This window comes from Anser cygnoides, chromosome 1, assembly GCF_040182565.1.
Source record: "Anser cygnoides isolate HZ-2024a breed goose chromosome 1, Taihu_goose_T2T_genome, whole genome shotgun sequence".
Classification (NCBI taxonomy): domain Eukaryota; kingdom Metazoa; phylum Chordata; class Aves; order Anseriformes; family Anatidae; genus Anser; species Anser cygnoides.
The window spans coordinates 55,907,694-55,927,055 of NC_089873.1; the positions used below are offsets into that span (position 1 = coordinate 55,907,694).

General features: G+C 51.5%; 3 protein-coding genes across 3 annotated transcripts; 2 read left to right on the plus strand and 1 right to left on the minus strand.

The window, feature by feature from the left end:
* Positions 1 to 1,582: 1,582 nt before the first annotated feature.
* On the minus strand, positions 1,583 to 5,006 carry NOL12 (nucleolar protein 12). Its single transcript, XM_048048274.2, has 6 exons — positions 4,848 to 5,006; positions 4,659 to 4,764; positions 4,394 to 4,442; positions 3,928 to 4,070; positions 2,853 to 2,953; positions 1,583 to 2,213 (listed from the first exon to the last, which is right to left on the minus strand). The coding sequence occupies exons 1-6, from the start codon at positions 4,925 to 4,927 to the stop codon at positions 2,042 to 2,044; spliced, it is 651 nt and encodes a 216-aa protein (XP_047904231.1). The 5' UTR covers positions 4,928 to 5,006; the 3' UTR covers positions 1,583 to 2,041.
* A 1,235-nt stretch (positions 5,007 to 6,241) lies between these two features.
* LOC106035938 (arf-GAP with dual PH domain-containing protein 1-like) lies at positions 6,242 to 14,267 on the plus strand. Its single transcript, XM_013181079.3, has 11 exons — positions 6,242 to 6,593; positions 7,641 to 7,771; positions 8,646 to 8,737; positions 8,826 to 8,908; positions 9,510 to 9,622; positions 10,493 to 10,639; positions 11,027 to 11,110; positions 11,457 to 11,519; positions 12,036 to 12,107; positions 12,611 to 12,842; positions 12,930 to 14,267. Exons 1-11 carry the CDS (start codon positions 6,506 to 6,508, stop codon positions 12,956 to 12,958), a joined length of 1,134 nt encoding a protein of 377 aa, XP_013036533.3. The 5' UTR covers positions 6,242 to 6,505; the 3' UTR covers positions 12,959 to 14,267.
* Positions 14,268 to 14,409: 142 nt separating this feature from the next.
* Positions 14,410 to 17,605, plus strand: LOC106035788 (urotensin-2 receptor-like). Its single transcript, XM_048048286.2, has one exon. It carries the CDS (start codon positions 16,421 to 16,423, stop codon positions 17,525 to 17,527), a length of 1,107 nt encoding a protein of 368 aa, XP_047904243.2. The 5' UTR covers positions 14,410 to 16,420; the 3' UTR covers positions 17,528 to 17,605.
* The last annotated feature ends 1,757 nt before the right edge of the window (positions 17,606 to 19,362 follow it).

Sequence of the window (19,362 nt, forward strand, 5' to 3'; positions counted from 1 at the left end):
ATTTAACAGTTTTTTTTTTTTTTTTTGTTCTTGTTTTTTTTCATACACCTATGTGAAAACAGCTTCCAGGAGGAACTGGAAGTTTTCAGAGCGTGGAGAAGCTGTTGGAAATTTCAGCTGATGCTCGAGAAAGGCTCAGAAGTTATTAGGGCCAGGGAAACAAGCGAACTAAAAGGGCGATTCTCCTAAATCACCTGGCAGTAAAACAACAAACACTTCAGAGCTGTTGAGGCCAGTCAGTATCCCATCAGGATTATAACGAGGTGATTCAGAGCTGCCCCACTGCAGTTCCAGGCTTTCTGTGAGCCAGAAGAGGCAACCCAACCCCAAGTTCACCCTCAGCATTTCGGCAGGCTTCACAGCTGTGACAAGCACAGGAACTGCAAACAGCGGCCATTCCAGCACCAGAGCGAACTCCTTGGGGACGAAGTGCGGTCACATTCTGCCCCCAGTCCCCCCGCGAGGCACCACACGCCATGCCGGGGAGCAGGGAAGGCTGCTGCGTGACCCCAGCCACCACGGCCCCAGCGCTGAACCAGCCCAACCACGATTTCAGACCCTCACTGCTTCTCATTCACTCGCATCTGCATTATTATTTTTTTGCATTACCCCTTACCCTCCTCCCCAACACACTGAAGGGCTTCTCCGTACATTTGTGTGTGCACACGTGTGTGTGCACGCCCCCAAAAACCCGCTGAGATACCCACCAAGTTATGCCATTAGCTTTACAGGCTGCTGGCCGTCATCATTGCTGGTATTCCTCCACAAGGCCCCAGGTGTGGTTACTCTTCCCCCTCCCGTTTCTGGCACGGGGAATCCACTCACCCATCGCCGGGTTCCCAATTTTCTGGTATGGGTTTTGGCCAAAAAGGCCTTTTCCCCGCTGTCATTTCTTTGCCAGCACACACGCAGGAAGGGAAGAGGCCCCATCTGGGGAAGGGAGCTGGTCGAGAGCTGACAGACAGATGGCCACCACCTCCTGCAGACACGCCAGGACAGAGGTAAGCTCAGTTTTGCCAAAAGCATTTCCCACAGTCCCAGCCATGCAAATTTTATCGTTGTTGTTTTTTCCCCCTTTCTTGAAGGCATCTGTCCTAAAACACATACACTGAGGTCCCAAGAAGAAAGACAACTGCCCTGAGGTAAAGGCAGCCGCTGCTGCTCCCATCCCAGAGAGGGATGGACAGACGGACACACACACACACGGGCATTAAGGGATTTCAGACCCCTCTGAGCTATCGGGATTGGGATCGGCACAGTCAGCAGACAGTGGAATGAGCCGTTCCTGCCCTGGCGCGTTCTGCATTACCACAAAACGCCTCCTAGCTATTCCCTTTCCTGAGCACCAGCAGGTTGCGAGATTCTTACAGCAATAGGAATCGTCTACCCTCTTCTCAGCTGGTACCGGCATTAGCACAGCTGCTGTCAGACTTCAAGTCATGTTTTTCTTTAGCAAAGCTATTTCATAAAGATTTACTCAGAAAGTTACTAAATTTCACCCAGGACAGGTACCCCTAAAAAAAATACAAGTATCCCTGAATTCAGGTGTGGCACTGGAGAAGAAACACACGGGACAAGAAAATTTCAGTCTTCATGGAAGAAAGATTTACTGTACAGCAGAAACACCAAGGCACTGGTGCTTGGAGTGGAAGCAGAGCTCTTCCTAGTTTCACAAGTTGCCCTGGTGGTGTGCCTGCGGCACTCAGCACTTGAGCCTCTCCTTTGATAAAACCAAGTATCAGCTCTGGAAGGAGAGGCTCAGGGACAGAAGGGTTATGCCAAACAGAGAATCTGACCTCCAACACAAGTTTTGAGAGACTTCAGGGCACCCAGATAATTAGCTGGAGACACTGCAGAAATAAATAGGTAGAGCATCTAGTGCCCCGGCCAGCGCTCAGGTGAGAGAAGGGCTGAACTGGGCTCACTGCTGGTCAGAGAGCCGAGTAACCACGGTCCTTGCCCGTGATGAAGAGGCCAGGAAGAGCAGCAGGTCAGATGCAGAAAACTGTCCCAGCTGCCGCTCGAAGCACCAGGTTCTCCGTTAATCTTGGTCACGGCCCATTTTGCCTGTCAGTCTCCGTCGCTGAGTCTTGGTGGTTCGCCTCATGGCGGGTTTCTTGATTTTCTGGTGTGGGCCTTGCCCGCGTTGGGGTCGCTTTCCTTTTGACTTCTTCCGGCTGTGCATGTGCAGCGTGGCGGTAAGAGCAGAGATCCTGGGCAGGGCAAGAAAAGAGAAATATTTGGGGACCGACGTCTACAGGAGCAAGGCAACACCACAACGATAGCAGACAGCCCTGCGTGGCCCAGCAGGAATGGACACTAGCAGCTGCATGCCCCAGGGGAACTCTGCTGTGCCAGGCATCATCCTGAGAGGGCAGAAAACTTGCCATCTACAAGTGCAGTAACAACCAAAACGAACTTTTTGAGCAGAGAGCAGCCCAGCCATCAGAGAGTTAAGTAACTCTCCGCAACCCCAAAGCAGCTGTAAAGCCTGGATACTCAAAAATGTGGAGAATGCCAAAGCTTTAAGCTTTAGGGTCATTTGACCTTCATCCTAGGGACAAACTCTGTACCCTGCAACACACCCTTCCCTGCATTATCTGACAGGGAGGAGGACAAGACAAACAGTTCAGGGCAAAGCCCACCCTCCAGCACATCCTCCTCCTGCTGCTGTCATCAGAGATCAGTGTGATAGGAACAGAGTGTCCCAGGCGGGCTTGTGCTCTGCCAGTGCCCTCTGCTGGCTCCTGCCCACCGGCACCCTAGAAGCACAGCATCCCCTCCGGCAACAAGATCCTCCTGGATCAGCTCACAGAGCCTAGCAGCAAGAAGTTGAATGAATTTATACGTACTTTTCAGACAGGAGGGGGTTTCTGGACTTCTTGGGCACTGTTCTTGCAGGCTTGTTCACCACTTCTTCTCCATTCTCTTCTCCTGAACCATCATTTTTTCCCTTTAAAAGGAAAAAAACAGCAACCAAAAAAATCCTATTAAAACAGGCAGTCTCATTATTCCAGTGTTTCTGCTGCCTTCTTGATTTCATCCTGTTTTGTGAAACATCAGGTTACAGGTCAAGACTTTAAATCTTAGACGGCCATTCTTCTTCAAGTCTCAAGGTTTCTTACTGGGGCCCTTCAAATAGGGACAACCAGTACGAAGTCCTACATTATTCCACCCCAAGAACCAACAACTTCAGCATGATCTTAATGGACACACAATTGAAGTCTAACCTATGAAGTGAAGGTTTCAGCTTTCTTTTCCTTAAAATAATACTAAAGCCTCGTTACAATAGATTTTCATTTTAGAAGATGCCCTTATAAGTATAAAAGGCTAACTGCTCAACACAGACAGTTTGCCAAAGATTAAACCCAGCCACAAAGATCAGAAGGATCATGTCAACTTGTGCCATAAAGCCTTTATGAAACAAACATGAGATCTCAGTTAATACCTGTTCCGAAAATAGAAATGACCACAACCAGAATCAAATGGTTTCTTTATTTGTGGTCCAAGCATAGGATCACAGAGGGCAAAATCCCTCCTCACCCCAGCAGTAATTTTTCCTGGACAGGTCACAGGAAAGACACGGAAGACAGTCCATGCAGTGAAGCCCATGCAGTGAAGCCCATATTCTCTCACTGCTTGTGTTGTACCTGCTTTGAAAATTGTATGTTCTCCCCATCAACCTCTGTGGCACCTTCTACTAACACAAGGTCAATTAACAAAGGACTCCAGGGTGGTTTGGAGCGAGGTGTTCAAGTACAACACTTCTCCACAAACACTGGGCCACTAAAGAGGAAGAAATGTGAAAATTATGAGTTTCCTTTTTCATCCATGCTCCCAGCCAGCTGCAAGTCTGGCCATTCCTACCTAGTCAGCCCCAAGAACATTTAAGGCTAATGTAATGAGAGAGTCAGCAAGAGGCTGTACCTCAGGGGTGGTCAGACCCAGCTGGCGTGCGCCTGAGAGGTCCAGGTCACTGATGGTGGTCACCGTTACAATGTGGTTTGGGTGGTCGATGTTCACTGACTCTGTCCGTGAGGTTACCAAGTGCTCCAGCTCATCAAACTCTTCTGGGGAGACAAAAAAAAAAAAAAAACAAAACACTACACAATGCAAAGCACTCAGCTTTCCACAAGGTGCACACACACATTCGTGCACATCACATTGGAGGGGAAGACCCACACAGACTGCTGCCCAGCTTCTTGAGGGGATTTAAGAGGAGTGATGTGCCATCCCTGTGGGGCAGCACTGCTACTCCAGCTGTGATTTCTCTGCCACGGAGGCAGACAACTAGCCTCCTGGCATGTTTGGTGCCTCTCCAGTTCCTCACAGGCTCCTCTGACACCCTCCCTGCTGTGACAGAGCCCAAATCCTGCGACCAAAGAGCACGTACCGAGCGCTTCCTCCCTCTCGCTCAGCATCTTCAGGTACTCCTTGTGCCGCTGAGGGAGGAAAACAAGTCACTGCAGCACCCCTGCTACACCAAATGCCCGTCCCATCCCAATTCCTCGCTCGGGAGGACCCTTTTCTCCCCACAACCGAGACAGGGAGAACCCGAGGGCCCCGGCGAGCGGTCGCTGCCTGCCTACCCCACAGCCGGGGCTCCCTCTGCCATGGCGGGGGGGGGCTTCTCCTCAGAGGGCTGGGGGGGGCTGTACCTCTTCCTTCATCTTCCTCTGCTCCTCCTTCAGCTTCTTCTTGATCTCCTCCAGGGCCACCTTCCTCCGCTCCACCTTCCGTTTGTGGAAGCCGGTCAGGTACTCCCTGGAAGAGAGGAAACCTTCAGCTTCCAGCGCCTCCCCCCAGACCCGAGGGGGTACTTCCCCGGCGCTCCCGCCCGCTCTCACCTCCGCCTCTCCTCATCGAAAGTCACCACCAGCCGTGAAGCCGCTGCCCCGGGCCCCTTCTTCTTCTTCTTACGGCCCATGGCTGCCCCACGCGGCTCCTTCCGCCGCCCGCCCCTTCCGTCGCCTCCCGGCCGTGAGGGGCGGTGCGGCGCGACATGGCGGAGGCGTTCCCCAGCCCGGCCCGGCCCCGCCCGCCATTTTGTGCCTCCGCTGCCGCGTGTGATGGGGGCCGGCTGCGGGGACCCGTGTGTGCCCCCCCTCGGTGTGCCATTGCACGCTTCCTTCCCCTGGGATGGGAGCAGGAGAGGGGAGCTGTCATCGTGGGCCTCGCTGGTGTCACCCGCCAGCTCCTGAGGCGAGCAGGAGGCTTCTTCAGGCTTTGGTGCCTCCAGCTCATGCTCCTCTTCGGGGCATTCCCAGCAAAGTTGTTAAAGAGCTCTTGTTGTGCTGCCTTGTGCGGCTGGTGTGGTATGTGCTCCATCCCCGTGAAGCTTGCTCAGTGTTTGACTTCCATGTCTCTATAATAAAGGTCTGAAAGGATTTCAAGGTGCCTTCATTGTTTGGTGTCAGCGGCACGCGTACCGCTCCTCTTAGCCTTGGGGAGGTGAGCGTGAGGATGGGTTTCAGCTCTGAGGCTGAGCCTTCAGGATGCAGGACCTGTCTGAGCAGCCACAGAATCATAAAGGTTGGAAATGACCTTCAATACCATGTGGTCCAACCATCCCCCTACTACCAACGTCACCCACTAAACCATGTCCCTAAGCACCATGTCCAACCTTTCCTTGAACACCCCCAGGGACGGTGACTCCACCACCTCCATGGGCAACCCATTGCAATGCCTGACTGCTCTTTCTGAGAAGAAATGTCTCATAATTTCCAACCTAAACCTCCACTGGTGCAACTTGAGGACATTACCACTAGTTATCTGCAAGAAGGGGCTGACCTCCAGTTCCCCACAACTTCCTTTTAGGTAGTTGCAGGGAGCAATAAGGCCATGGCAGGAGAGGTCCCAGCACCAGCTGGTGGTGGCGAGGGGATGGCCACCTTCCTCATTGCTAACTGGGGTGACTTTTGCTGAACTTTTGAACCTCTTTTGACCTCTAGTCCTTCCCTTAAAAATGGGTGTAAGGCTTGCGTGGTGGCCAGCTGACTTTATGGGAGCTTCCCAAGTGCTGTTGGGTCAGGGACAGAACCAGCCCCAAGCCCACAGAGTGTGACAAGTCCCGACATGGCCCGGCAGCCGCTTGTCCCAAGCCGCCTTGCCTTTATCAGCTCACTGTCTGCTTGCTCTTTTTTCCTGGGTTGTCCTCTGCCCAGCAGAAATGCAGAAAAACCAGTTCTGTGGTTAATTGCTGCACTTCCCTCCACGCCCATGGGGCAGGCTGCCTCCTCCTCCTCCTTCTCCTCCTCTTCTCTCACTGCCTGGGTGCACTTCGGCCTCCAGCCTCTTTACACCAGCCTGCGCCCTGCCGGCTCAGGTGCAGCCAGGCCTCCGCGCTCCGTCCATTAACCTCACGGCTTCTCCTGCCTCCCTCCTCCCCTTCCTTCTGCCAGCCCTTCTGGCGCTCTGGTGGCCCCTTCTCCCTTGGGGTGGACTGCAGGTGCAAGAAGACCCAGGCACCTGCCCTGCCTGGAGGCAGGGGTGGCATTCAGATACAATGGCTGGAGGTGAAAAGAGCATGAAGGCCCTGAGGGAGGTGTGGAGAAGAGCAGAAAACTCTTTGTGCGCAGACTGTGGGAAGCCAGGTGAGTCCCCGAGGGTTGCTGGAGGACAGGTCAGAGGCAGGACTTGGTCTCTTGGTCTCGTCCTGGCCTGGCGGCGCTTTGGAGCAGCCTGCAGAAGGAGGAGTGTGAGCAGGGGAAGGGGGGATGCTGGGAGGGTATTTGCTGGGAGCTGTGCAATGCCCTGCAGCTCTTGTGGTGTGGGCTGGTCCAGACTGAAGAGGACCCCAGAGATGTGATAGCAAGGGAGGAGGAAGGAGTTGCAGCACTGGTGGGAAGGACAGGGACACAGCAGTGCCAGAGGAGCAGGGGCTGTGCAGCTGCAGCACTGTGGGTTGCAATCATGGTGGATCTCAGATACAAATCAAGGTCATGCCCAGTCAGGACCCGACAGGAAAGCTCCCAGTGAAAGCCTAACTGCTCCACAAAGAAGGCGTGATTCAGGAGAGCACGGTCTTTTCCGTGACTCAGCGCTGAACTGACAACCTTCCGCAGGCGCCTGGGAGATTTCTTTCACTGAAGAGCTTGTCCTCTTGAAAGGGTACCGCTCTGAGGTTCTACAAGCACTGCTACAAAATGCCCATTGTACTCCTCCCAAAAGGGGCATGTGGGTTGTACCACCCAAGCCAAAGTAAAACTGGGCTAATTGATACCATTTTACCATCTTAAATTTTCCCTGGATGACTTTGGTTTTAAGGTTGCTTTTCACTTCCTGAGCTAAATACTGTTGTGGGTTTGCTGTGTTGCACTAAACAGCTCCTGGAGTCTTTTCGCAGAGGTGGTTGCATTTTTGTCTCAGATGATTCTTTACCCAAAGGGAGTTTGCAGAGCACTTTGAAGTTTTACAAGGTTCAAGTCAACAGAGATTCAGATTAAGCAGTTGAAGCAGGGGGAATGAGGCAATATTAACAATGCTTTTTCCACACAGACATCTGTACCTTGGGTTAATTAATCCACCCAGGTGAAACCATAGTCATAAACCTCTCTGTGTTTCTCACGGATATGTTCTGAGTTGAGACATTTTCCTTGGGGGAATTTACCACTTCTAGTCATACCCATTTATACCCTCAGATCCTGACTGGGCATCCTCTACCTTGGGTGTCTTTATATGCCTCAGCTGCTCAGGAATTCACCGCAACATCCCTAGCATCAGCAAAGTCAAATCCTTGAAGATGGACCACTGGGATGATGCTCAGGTGCAGGTGAGACTTTTATCCCGTCGGTATGTCAGGTTGGTTGGGTCTAGTCTGTACACTAGCGCTTCTTTTGGCCTTTGGCCAAATCAGGCCTTTGGCCTCACAGAGTTGGAGATTAATGTGGTAAGTAGTCACTTTTCTAGTGCTCTGGATACACAAATGGAGATAATTCCTCTTAACTCACTGGGAGAGGGAAGATGCACTTGCCTTTATGTGTCTCCCCATTTCCTGTTACTTTGTGGCTGACACAGATTTCTTGCAGTGTGTCACGCCAAGGTTCAGTGTTTTTTATCATTCATGGTTACTCATTTCCTACTCACCAGCTCCATCCTGGCTCATTGTCTTCTCCTGGTTTCAGCAATGCGAAGGGAAAATCTTGGACAATTCCATGCTCTGAGAAGAGTTTTGAGATACGGTGTGACCTCTTGAGAATAATGACACTTCTGTGGACTTGACCTCTTCCTGTTACATCCCCCCTTGACCCCATTAATTTTCAGGGGACTGACAAAATTTTCCAGAGATCCAAGGAAAATAATCTGTATCTTGCTGCTCTTCGGAGAGGAGCAAAGAGGTTTGGAAAGTCAGAGCTGTTGTTAAACAGTCTGTCCAGCAAATCCACTGAATGTGCATGCACCCAGCACCATAGAATTGACATTCAAGGCATTCTGTTGGTCTAGGTGCAATCAGTGTAATTTCAGAGAACAGACAAGTCCTTTGAGACCCGCCTTTCTGTAGCCAGACTTCGCAGGGATGTTGCAAAGGAGGGAAATGAGTATGGTCCATGAGAGCTCAATGCATACCTCGCCCTGTAATAGATAAGAAAAAGGCCTGACATGAGTCTGCATCAAAGGGAAGGCACTAACTCTCTGTCTAACTGCAGTTTCTGGCCAAGCATGGGAATGCTGTGACTAAAGCCACTTACGAAGCTCACATCCCTATTTACTATTACCAGCCAACCTACAATGACTGCCAGTAAGTTGCTGCATATAAAAGAAAAGGGGAAGGGCAGTTTTGGGTTCCTCCGGTTCATTTCTCAGCTACCTGTCACCTCTCCCTACAGAGTGCTGAGAGAACAGTGGATACGGGCCAAATATGAACGCAAAGAGTTCACTGAGCCAGGAAAACAGCTGCCGTATACCGATGGTAAGGGCACAGCTTCAAAATGTCCTCCTTGTTGCCTTTACGGGAAGCTTTTGAGTGTTATGAGGACAAAGCGCATTGTGTCAGTGTTGCAAATCCCACAAGGACTCCTGAGAACCTGCCTGATATTTACAAAGCATGGCTTGGGGAGAGTTTAAATTGTGGACAGTGTAGGTTTGCACTGTCGTAGGTTGCTTCCAAGTGTTTTATTACCAGCTGGCATTGTTCAAAGGCATTTGCTGTGCTGGTGGAGCCAGAGCTCTGCAATAAGGAATGTCTGTCCTGCTGCGTGCCACCCCCTTCAGCCACAGCAGTTGTCTCTGAAATGTCACTGCCAGTGTTGTGACACAAAGAGTAGGAGCCTAAGGGCCTGCAGAGACAAATGGGAAGAGCTCTGGTTCCACGCCAGCTGTCTGCATGGGCCAGGGCTGTGGTGTTCACAGGAGAGGCGGCTCTCACACTGGCAGAGGCAGTTGTAGGAACCAGCCTAGGAGGTGGGAAGCATCGCATGCTCTATCCCAGGGTGTGGCTGGGACCCCTGGCTGAATACAACTCTCTGATGCCTGTGGAGGGGTGCTTTTAAAACTGACTTTTCTGTTCCTAGGGGTGAAGGAAGGCATCCTCTGGAAGCGAGGCCGAGACAATGGACAGTTCCTACCCCGAAAGTTCCTCTTGTCTGAGAGAGAGGGATGCCTGAAGTATTTCACCAAGCAGGATGTGAGCATGGTGGTCAACTCCCACCTCATTGCATATTCCACCCGGGGCAGTGGTGTCATGGAGATGTCTCTCTCTCTTATGTGTGCTTCTGAGGTTTCCTTACTCACCCAGGCCAGGGATGATAAAAGAGAGACGTGTCATAGAGGAGGGGTTCCCTTGCAACTCTCAGGGTGACGTTTCCCCCACATCTTCATTTTGTGTTCTCCTACATCCTTCCCTCTTCAACAGTACTTCTGCTGGTGACAAGGCAGAAATGGCACTTCCATGACACTCCCCCTTCCTTGTCTTACTGGTGAATCTCAGGGTACAGGACTGACATACAATCCTACTGTTGATTAAAGGGATGATCTTTCACTTCACCCCATCCATCTTCCTGTCTGTGCAATCCTGCACCATCCCTGGAACCAGCCTCACCCTACTGTGAACTAAGTTGCCAAAAACCTGTTGTTTTGTTTCGAGTAGGGCTACTTTTCCTCTTGTTTACTTCCCTGAAATGAATGTGGCAAGTACTAGTAGACTGTTGCAAGGGAGGAAATGGCTTGGGGTAGGGAGGAGCAGGAGTGGGGTCTTTCCTTTTGGAGTCTGTTAGCCTTTAGACTGGATCAGCTGTAAAGTCAGACGTGCTTTCAGCGTCTCGCTGGCAGTTCCAGAGTAGGCATGGCTCAAATCTAAATTGGAGGGGCTGAGCCACTGTTTGGGCTTGAGCATGCCACACAGTGAAGGGGGTGTGTACTACAGCAATTTTGATGGGAAGGGGGCAGTTAATGCCTTTTCACACCCTTTGGCCCTGCCTTACTTCACTAACTCAGTACCTTAGATCTCTTTCCCACTAGGATTGCTCATGCATGATCAATGCCTTTCTGTTCCCAGTCCAAAGAACCCAAAATCAGTGTCAAAATAGATGTCATCAATGCTACATTCCAACCAGCGAAGATTGGGAATCCCAACGGGCTGCAGATCACCTATCTCAAAGACAACAAGACTCGGAATATATTTGTGTACCACAAAAGTGGAAAGGTATCTTGGTTTAGTGTCAAACGCTGCAAAACAATTGAGCTGACTGGAAAAGCTGCGGGTTATGAGTGGTATGGGGTAGGATGGCATGCGTGTCTGCGAGTTGCTGTAGGAAAACAGGTTGAGGGTTCTGGCACTGTGCTTGCGTGTCTGTGAGAGTTTTGCGGCAGGGAGCGGGGCAGGAGCACCGGCTGAGTGGGTTTGTGTGGGAGGAGCTGCCGCAGAAGATGTGCAGATGTGCTGGCTGTGTGTGTGTGAGGGAGATGCTGTAGGGCCTGCGGAGGGCGAGCTAGCTGTGTTTGCAGCTGACATAGGGTTGGGTGCAGCTGGGTGAGTTTGGGTGGCTCACTGTTGCTCTAAGCTTTTTGTTCTGTTCTGTTTCGTTTTCAGGAGGTAGTGGACTGGTTCAATGCCATTCGCTCTGTGCAGTTCCATTACCTGAAGGTAGCATTTCCCATAGCCAGTGATAATGAGGTAAGGTAGCACTGGAGCATAGTGCTGAATTTCTTGCTGGCACTCAGTTACTCTGATAAAAGAGCCCATTAGTTATTGTTAGAGCCCTAGACACAGAAGTAGAAATTGCAGTATGTCGGTAGAAGGATGAGAAGGTGTGTGTACAAATGCTTAGGATGGCCAGAGAACAGCCACTCTCTGCTATTTCGAGGCATGTTGCAAACAGAAGTGACTCGTGGCTAGGCAGTTCTGCAAACATGAATTTAAGAGGGAGGTAAATTTGGGCAAAGAGAAGGAAGGGTATGAGTTTGAAGATGAATAGCAAAGACACATGGCTGAGTGAATGTTACTCTCACCTTTTTGTCAGATTAAAAGCCGGCTGACGAGAAACTTCCTGAAGGAGGGATACATGGAGAAGACAGGTCCCAAGGTGAGCTGAGATGGGAGAAGAAAACTAGCAGGGACTTGCCAGAGAGCCAGTGACTTTCCCTACTCCATCGTTTTTTCTCCTGTTGTTTCCCCACTCCCCCCTACTCTTTAGACACTAATGGGATCAGGGTGTGTGCAATCAAGGGAGAGGAAAATAAAAGGAAAGGGAAGGACATATGTGAAAGTAGATGAAACCAGACACGCTGCTTTCTCCCAGAACAACCGATCTCTCTGAATGTGTCTGTGTGTGCATGACTTTACAGGTATTCTATACAGAATCTAGATTTCTCCTGTCTCAACTCTGGGGTCCTTCACAGAAGTCCAAGAGTTAGGGTCAACAGTTGGGACTGGAAAACTGGTCACTGATCCCCACTTGCAGCTCGGAAGGGGAGAGAGGGAGGTTGCTGTTAAGGCAGGGACTTGATTCAAGTGTTTGGGATGAATTTTGGGTATCGATTTGCACAGCTCACAGCAGAGGGCACTGTCACCTTACAAATGTCACCTCTTCCCTCCACAGCAGAAAGAGGCTTTTAAGAAGCGCTGGTTCACGCTGGATCACCGCAGGCTCATGTACTTCAAGGACCCTTTGGTGAGGGGGAGATCTGACCTTTGGCAGCTGCAGGCAACAGTGCTGAGGGCAGGGTCAAAGTGCAACCAAAGTCTTGCTTCTTTGCTTTGCTCTGTTGTAAGGGAGGCTGGCGGGTTCCCCAAAGTCCCTGAATGGACTCTAGGTCTTCCCCTTTCCATCCCACTTCATTCATCCCACACTTCATTTGTTTCACTGCCTGCAAACAATGGGAACAAGAAGGGCAAGGGTGTAAAGGCAGTGGGGGCGAGGAGAGTGACATGGTGAGTTTTCATGGAGTGACAGATGCAGCAGTTCCTCTCTTGGACCTCCTGAGGTCTACACTCCTAAATTTTCCCTTCTGTCACTGTCCTTGAGAATAGCCTTTCCCTTTTGAATCCCCTGACCACCTTCAGATCTTTTTGCTGCTGCATCCCTGGTCCTCACCCTGCCCTTAGGAGCACTGCTATTATTCGCTGGTTCTTCTTGGATTCAGTAAAACGCTCTCTTTCCCTCCTGATGTGCAGGATGCGTTTGCTAAGGGCGAGGTATTTGTGGGCAGCAGCGAGAACGGTTACAGTGTCCAAAAGGGATTGCCTGCAGGGACACAGGGCAACTTCTCTTGGCACTATGGCCTCACCATTGTCACCCCTGACCGGGAATACCTCTTCACCTGCGAGACAGAGACTGACCAGCTGGACTGGATCGCAGCCTTCACTAGTGTCATCAACCAGGCCATGACACCACAGGAATACGCAAGTAAGTGCCTGGATGATGTTTCCTTCCCCTCCTGCTGCTCCACTCCGGAGTATTGCCCTAATGCACTTCCTTTTTCCTTCACTCCAGTTGAAGCCTACTTCAAGTTTAAATCCTAGGAAGCTATGTGGAAACTTCGCTATGACTCGACTCTACCTGGTCCTCTTGGGTGGGCTGACAAGACAGGAGAAGAAATCGACATCAAAGAAACAAAGTGCTCTTGCAGCCTACCCTTTGAAGCACTTTTTTTTTTTTCCCCATGGACATTTCTCTTTGTTCTGGGGCCCGATTAAGCTGCTTCTTTTCAAGTCCAAGAAATCGTAAGACTGAACTCTCAGTGCTGTGATCCAACTGGATGCCAGCAGTCCTTGCCTATCGATCAGGCCTTGAACACTTGGCACTTGCTGTGGTGGACATGGGACCTCGCATCACATCTGCATTAAACTGCAAACAGCCACCTACCTTATGTAAGAAAACTTCTGCCTTGCTGGAGCTGAGGCCCAGTGGGCTGTGGGGGCTGCCGGACTAGAGGAGACAGGGGAGACAATTTCATTACAAGAAGTGGCTTCTCTGCTGGTGACAGAGATGTGAAACATCTAGTTATTTGGTCAGCTAATCTAATAGCTGATAAAGGTCACTTAAAAGATGTAATCTAACAGCCAGCTGTGAAGCCTGTTTCCTCCCGCGTGTGTGGGCTTGAAAGTTTCTTCAGACCACATTTGTTTGGAGCTCATCTTCTGACTGCTACTGAGCAGATTAAGAAACCATCTCAGAAACAGTGTTTGTGTACATGTGTGTATGTGGACAATATGTGTGTGTGTACAAAACAAAAAAGTGGTGGGAGGTGGAATATTGCCTTAGGGAAGATGCTGTGAAGGATATTCGTGTTACTGAAGTTCAGCTGCCAAATCTGAGTCGCTGTAGTCAAACCAATGGCGAGAGGTTGGCTCCTGGAGAGACCAGCCTATGGCATGTCTGCTACAGACTTCAGACTCTCTGTTGACTTTACTAGAGTCTAGGAATTGGTGTCTGAAGTAAAGAATATATGGGTCTCTGCTCCCTCACTCTCTGTATGTCAAAGGCCCGGCACTTGCATTCTGAGCTACACATTACATATTACGTATACTGTTATGCAGTAGAGTAGCAAGGAAGTCTCTGTGTTCATGTCCTTCTAGTAACAGACCTAACCACTAAATCAACCCATGATTCATATCTTAGAGATCATCTCTTAAAGCTCTCCAGCGTGTTTCACATGCTGGAAGGACCGGCTGAGTTCTGCTGTTGGCTGTAGTATCTAATGTGTCTGCAGTTTTACACAGGCAGTGTGAGAATAGGCATGTAGGGTGCTAAGGGAAGATAAGTGGAATTAATGAGTCAACTATGATTTTAATTAGCTCCTAAATAAATTAATAAAAAATCCCATTTTAATCTATTGTAACTTCCTAAATGAGCTGAGCTGCTGGCTTCTTGAAAAAAGACAGACAATCAGAGCAAGGAGTTGTGGCTATTCAGTGCGTTTTCCAGTGTGCTTGGACTGTGAATCTTCCCATCAGAACCAACTGGGCAAAGATGTGACCCCCTCTGCTTTTCTGGTGATCCTCTCTCTCTGTGCTGAGACCACCACAACCTGTTGGGAGCACCAGCTTCTTGGATAAGAAACAGTATTACTCATCCTGCTGCTATGACACAGCAAATCTTTCCACCCAGAAGTATATTTCACTGCGGTTTTGCTGATCTCTCCCAGTTTGGAGCATGACTGACCCAGAAACTGAAGGCCATTGCAAAGCTTGTGTTCCAAAGCGAAGTGCCTTTCAGTTTTGGTAATATGAAAATGGGACAGTGCATTAAAAAAAATAAAAAATAAGAAAAAGGTCAAGCCCCATCTGAACATCCTGCACATTCAGTTCTCCTCTAGAAAGGAGAGGAGAGGGACCCAGCCATGCCAAGTGCTGGCACATATAACCCAGAGGGAGGCCTCTGAAGTCACCTCCATCATTGCCATGTGTGCCATACTCCTGTGGCATGGTCATGTTGAAGCTGCTGCTGTTGCATGTAGCACATTGCTCGGGAGGTGCTTGGATCCTGCTGCAGCAAGGGCAGTTCTGCTGGGGTGCTTCCTTCTCCTATCTGCTGCTGAGATGTTGCTGCTGGAGGTAGGTGGAGGCATCTGACTCAGCCACAAAAGAGCTAATACGCTCACTGAGGATGCAAAAAAAAGTGTATCTTGAGTGATCTAAAAACCCCTGCAGACTAGCAGTAGATCAGCAGTGGCACATCTGTCTGCTTCCTGAGACAAATGTGGTTCAGATGTGGTTTATTTAAAAAAAAAAAAAGAGTGGGGCAGTGCTGGGTGCGGAAGACTTTGGGGCACAGGTGTCATACAGTGATACTCCAGTAGAAGGCAATGGTGCCTAACACACTTCTGCTCCCTGCTCCGAGGGGAGGCAGGAGGGGAGGAGGGGGAAATCTCAGAGGAGGAGGATGGTCTTTGGGGAAAGGAAGGAAGAAGTGGGTCTAAAATACCCAGCCCTCTGAGCCTCTAGGAGCTTGACGCTGACTGGGGACAAGGGTGGAGCAGGGCCAGGTCATAGTCCATGGGAGATGTCCTACCGTCTGGTGGTCTGTGAGGGCCTTTGCTTGCAAAACTGGGGATTAAATCCATTGTCTACACCTCAAGGGGTCCTGATGACGTTGGAAATGACTGGGGGGCAGGCCCTCTTGCCCTGGTTTAGCTAAGGGCCAGGGAGCAGTGTAGCAATCTTTGCATTTTCAGTGCTGACCCTAGTTTCCCTTCTAAAGTCACAGCACAATTCTTTTGCCTCCTGCCAGACTGGGGAGGCTTGTCTTTCAGTTATATCCTGCCTCAGAGGAGGAAAACTGGGCAAGGGGGAATGGGAAAAAGAAAGGGAGAAAAGAATGAGAAGGAAGAGAGAGCAGGAGGAAGGCACTGAGGAAGAAGGAGCGTGTCTGAAAGAAAGGAGGGAGCCATCACGGCTCTGGAGCTAGTGGCTAGCAGCCTGGTATGAACTGGGACTGTGATCACACTGGTGTGTGAAGCTGTGAGTCAGACACATTCCTGTGCAGTGGGCAAGGCGACTCTCCAGGGGTGGGTAAAGGGGGGTGGGTGGGTGTCACATCTCTCCAGCATCTGAGCTGAAAGAACAGAGGCTAGGGAGAAGGAGAAACCCACTTGTCCGTGGAGTCAGCTGTTTTTCTGCCCAGCAAACACTGGAGGAACAACAAGTGAGGAGCTGGTGAAGAGCACAGACCTTTCCTCCTGGCTGACAGCGGTTACTTTGCACCTGTCAGCCTTGAAGGGGAGGGTGGCATCCCTTCCTCAGCCTTTATTTGACGAAAACCGCCGGACGGAGCTTGTGATGGACAAGATCAGCAAAATGGACGAGATGGCTGGAGGTGAGGAATAGACTTCTCTGGAGCACCTTATGTCTGCTGAGCTCACACCATTTATCCATTCCTGGGCTTCTCTTAAGAATATTTGTGTCTCATACAGCAAGCAGGGAGGGCAGAGAGAAGGAACAGGTCTCTCATAGCCTGATTGCTCTCCCACCCCAATCCCCAAGATGTCTTGTGACCTTGCCCTCATCAGTGTCAGGCCTGGAGAGGATCCTGAGGGTGGCGGCTTCTCGGAGGAAAGTGGCAGTGGGGGTGATGGCAGTAGTGTCCTGGGAGAGGACAGCCCGGTCACAGGGCCGCTGGGCACAGTGCTGCTGCTCATGTGCCTCGTTGGGATGGTCGGGAACATCTACACGGTGCTGGTGGCCTCCGGCAGGGTGGCGGGCCGCTCAGCGGGCTCCCTGGGGGTCTACGTGATCAACCTCGCCCTGGCTGACCTCCTGTACCTCTCCACCATCCCCTTCGTGGTCTGCACCTACTTTGCCCACGACTGGTTCTTCGGGGACGCGGGCTGTAGGATTTTGCTCAGCCTGGACCTCCTTACCATGCATGCCAGCATCTTTCTTCTGACTGCCATGAGCCTGGAGAGGTACTGGGCAGTGACCAGGCCGCTGCGGGCCAGGCGGGCCGGCAACGCTTACCGCAAGTTGGCCAGCGCCGTCCTCTGGCTCCTTGCGCTCCTGCTTACAGCTCCCATGATGGCGATGACCCAACTGCGGGAGGGGGATGGCCCCCACAAGCGCATCTGTGTCCCCACCTGGACGCCGGCAGCCTTCCGTCTCTACCTGACGGTGCTCTTCGCCACCAGTGTCCTGGTGCCCGGCATGGTGCTGGGCATCGTCTACACCCGCCTGGCCCGGGCGTACCGCTCCTCCGCCTGGCCCTTGGGGCTGCCGGCGGCTGGCCGGGCTCCCGCCCGGCGTCTCTCCTCCAGGATCTCTGCCATCGTGGTGGCCTACTGGGCCTGCTTCCTCCCCTTCTGGGGCTGGCAGCTGGCTGGGCTGTACTGGGGCGAGGGCCTGGGCATTGGCCCCACTGCCCAGGCCTACCTCAATTTTGGTGTCACCTGCCTGGCCTATGGCAACAGCTGCGTCAACCCCTTCCTCTACACCCTGCTGGCCAGCAGCTACCGCCGGCGCCCTGGCCACAGCGGGTCAGGGGTGGCATGGCCCCAGGCACCCTCCCTGGATGCCACAGGAGGCCACAGCATCCCCGTGGCTTCTGCGGAAATGTTGGGGTCCATGGGGGAAAGTGTGGGAAGCCCCAGACCTTGAGCAGTTCCCTGGGATGGGTGTATCTCCCAGACTTTTATGAGAGTTGAGACATGAAATAAAAGTTTATTTTCTTCTGTGCTGGCTTGTGGTGTTTTCCATCCTTGTCATCAACCTGGTGCATTCCCCTTCATGCCTTGCGCTTTGTGAGGCCGCTCGAGGATGCTCATCCCCTGGCATGCGTGAGGAGTCAGTCCCAACTCTGATCCTCCGGCCCTCACGTGCTGGCCTCCGCCTTGTGCAAGGCCAGGGAGTAGGTGGAAGGGAGCAGTCAGCCTCCGTATGTCTAAATTATACCACCAAGGAACTCTCACCACCCTCACCTCCTCGCTGGCAACGGACGGAGCCATAACAAAACAGGGACAACAGTGACTCACAGATTGCACAGGACCAGTGAGTCACTTCGAGAAGCAGGCACGCTAGTGGGAGACCTGATTAAAGCGCATCCTCTGGCTTGTGGCGAAACTCTCATTCAGCTTTTTTCTCCACCCACCCTCACCGAAATCTTTGAAGAGTCTTTCTGAAAAATGACTCCCAAGTACAGTTTGGAGACATTGTGGGATGTGTGAGATTGCCCTGCAGTACAGCTCAGGGAAGAGAGCATGTCTGCTTAGCTTTCAAGGTCAGTCCAGCAAAGGAAGCTACAAGGAGAGAGCTTCTCTGTGTGTCCTTCATCATAGTTTATGAAAGGGCCTGTCCCCAGCACTGTGACCCTACTGTGGTCAAGGAGATCCCCAACCCTCTGTCCTACTGAATGTACCCCAGGCTGGGACAATGCCACTACATGAACTGGGCCAGGTCTCTTGCCTTGAGACCATCTAGCCCAGCACGGCTCACTTCCACACAGCTAAACTCTCTTCTCATCCCCAGAAAATTTGGCCTCATCCATATCACCACAATGGAAGAGTACCCAGGCTACGCTGTCCCCCAGCTGTGCACGGGGTGGCAATGCCAGATGCTGCGTTTCCTATTACAGATGTAGCCCTAAAGAACAGGATGCGATAGTCCAGAGCAACCTGCCTTTGAGTAACATGAGGTTCCAAGAGAGGTCCAGCTGCAGAGTCTCAGCCTGGTTTTACTCCCCAAATGTTCCTGCCTCCCATCCTAAAAACCCATCTCAAGCCCTTCTCCAACTTGCCTCTCTCCTGTTCCCCAGCCCCAATTCCTAGCGGCCAAGGCTCACTCTGCATGGGTACCTGAGACACAGGACCTGGCAGATCCTCATGAATTATGGAGCAAGAACGAGAGGTGCTGCTGCCTTAGGAACAAGCTCCCGTGCACCAGCTGCTCTGCAACTGCCTAATGCCTAATCAGCCTGGCCAAGCCTGCAGGGCACCCTTGCAGGACATCAGATTGTCTTTCACATTGCTTGTGGCCAGCCTGGAAGTGAGGACCCAAACATTGCATGCTTCCACCCCAGCTCCACCAGGCACATCACTAGTCATTACTGCTAAATTAGCATTAGGCTAAGAGAGCACCCAAGGCAGCTGTTGGCTGATGCCTTGGGTAAGCCACAGCCCAGTGAGCAATATGCTGTAATATCAAGCACGCTTCATCTTCTTCTTCCCCTTCAGAGGCCAGCCTCAGATTAGACTGAGAAATGCTCAGGCTTATGTGGGTTAATATGTGAGTGAAGGGGTAACAGAAGTGTAGTGGAGGTATCCTCATCATCCCACACCCTAGCTGGGCTTTACTACCTCTCTAGCTCTTGTAGTACAAGAGGGCATTTGTGCTTATTCAGTAGTTAGAGGGAAGGATTTGGATGAAGAGCCCACTGCAGGCTCTCCCCAGATCAGCAAGATATTCCTTTCCACTGCCCTTCCCATGCAGAAGAGACA

What these genes read in the sequence shown, in the direction of transcription:
- NOL12 (XM_048048274.2), bottom strand. Translation starts at nt 4,927, where the DNA reads ATGGGCCGTAAGAAGAAGAAGAAGGGGCCCGGGGCAGCGGCTTCACGG. An exon ending in TTCGATGAGGAGAGGCGGAG is followed by an intron (nt 4,765 to 4,847) that starts GTGAGAGCGGGC and finishes CCTCTCTTCCAG; the next exon opens with GGAGTACCTGACCGGCTTCC. An exon ending in TGGGTCTGACCACCCCTGAG is followed by an intron (nt 2,954 to 3,927) that starts GTACAGCCTCTT and finishes TTCCTTTTAAAG; the next exon opens with GGAAAAAATGATGGTTCAGG.
- LOC106035938 (XM_013181079.3), top strand. Translation starts at nt 6,506, where the DNA reads ATGGCTGGAGGTGAAAAGAGCATGAAGGCCCTGAGGGAGGTGTGGAGA. An exon ending in TGGAGAAGACAGGTCCCAAG is followed by an intron (nt 11,520 to 12,035) that starts GTGAGCTGAGAT and finishes TTCCCTCCACAG; the next exon opens with CAGAAAGAGGCTTTTAAGAA. An exon ending in GACACCACAGGAATACGCAA is followed by an intron (nt 12,843 to 12,929) that starts GTAAGTGCCTGG and finishes CCTTCACTCCAG; the next exon opens with TTGAAGCCTACTTCAAGTTT.
- LOC106035788 (XM_048048286.2), top strand. Translation starts at nt 16,421, where the DNA reads ATGTCTTGTGACCTTGCCCTCATCAGTGTCAGGCCTGGAGAGGATCCT.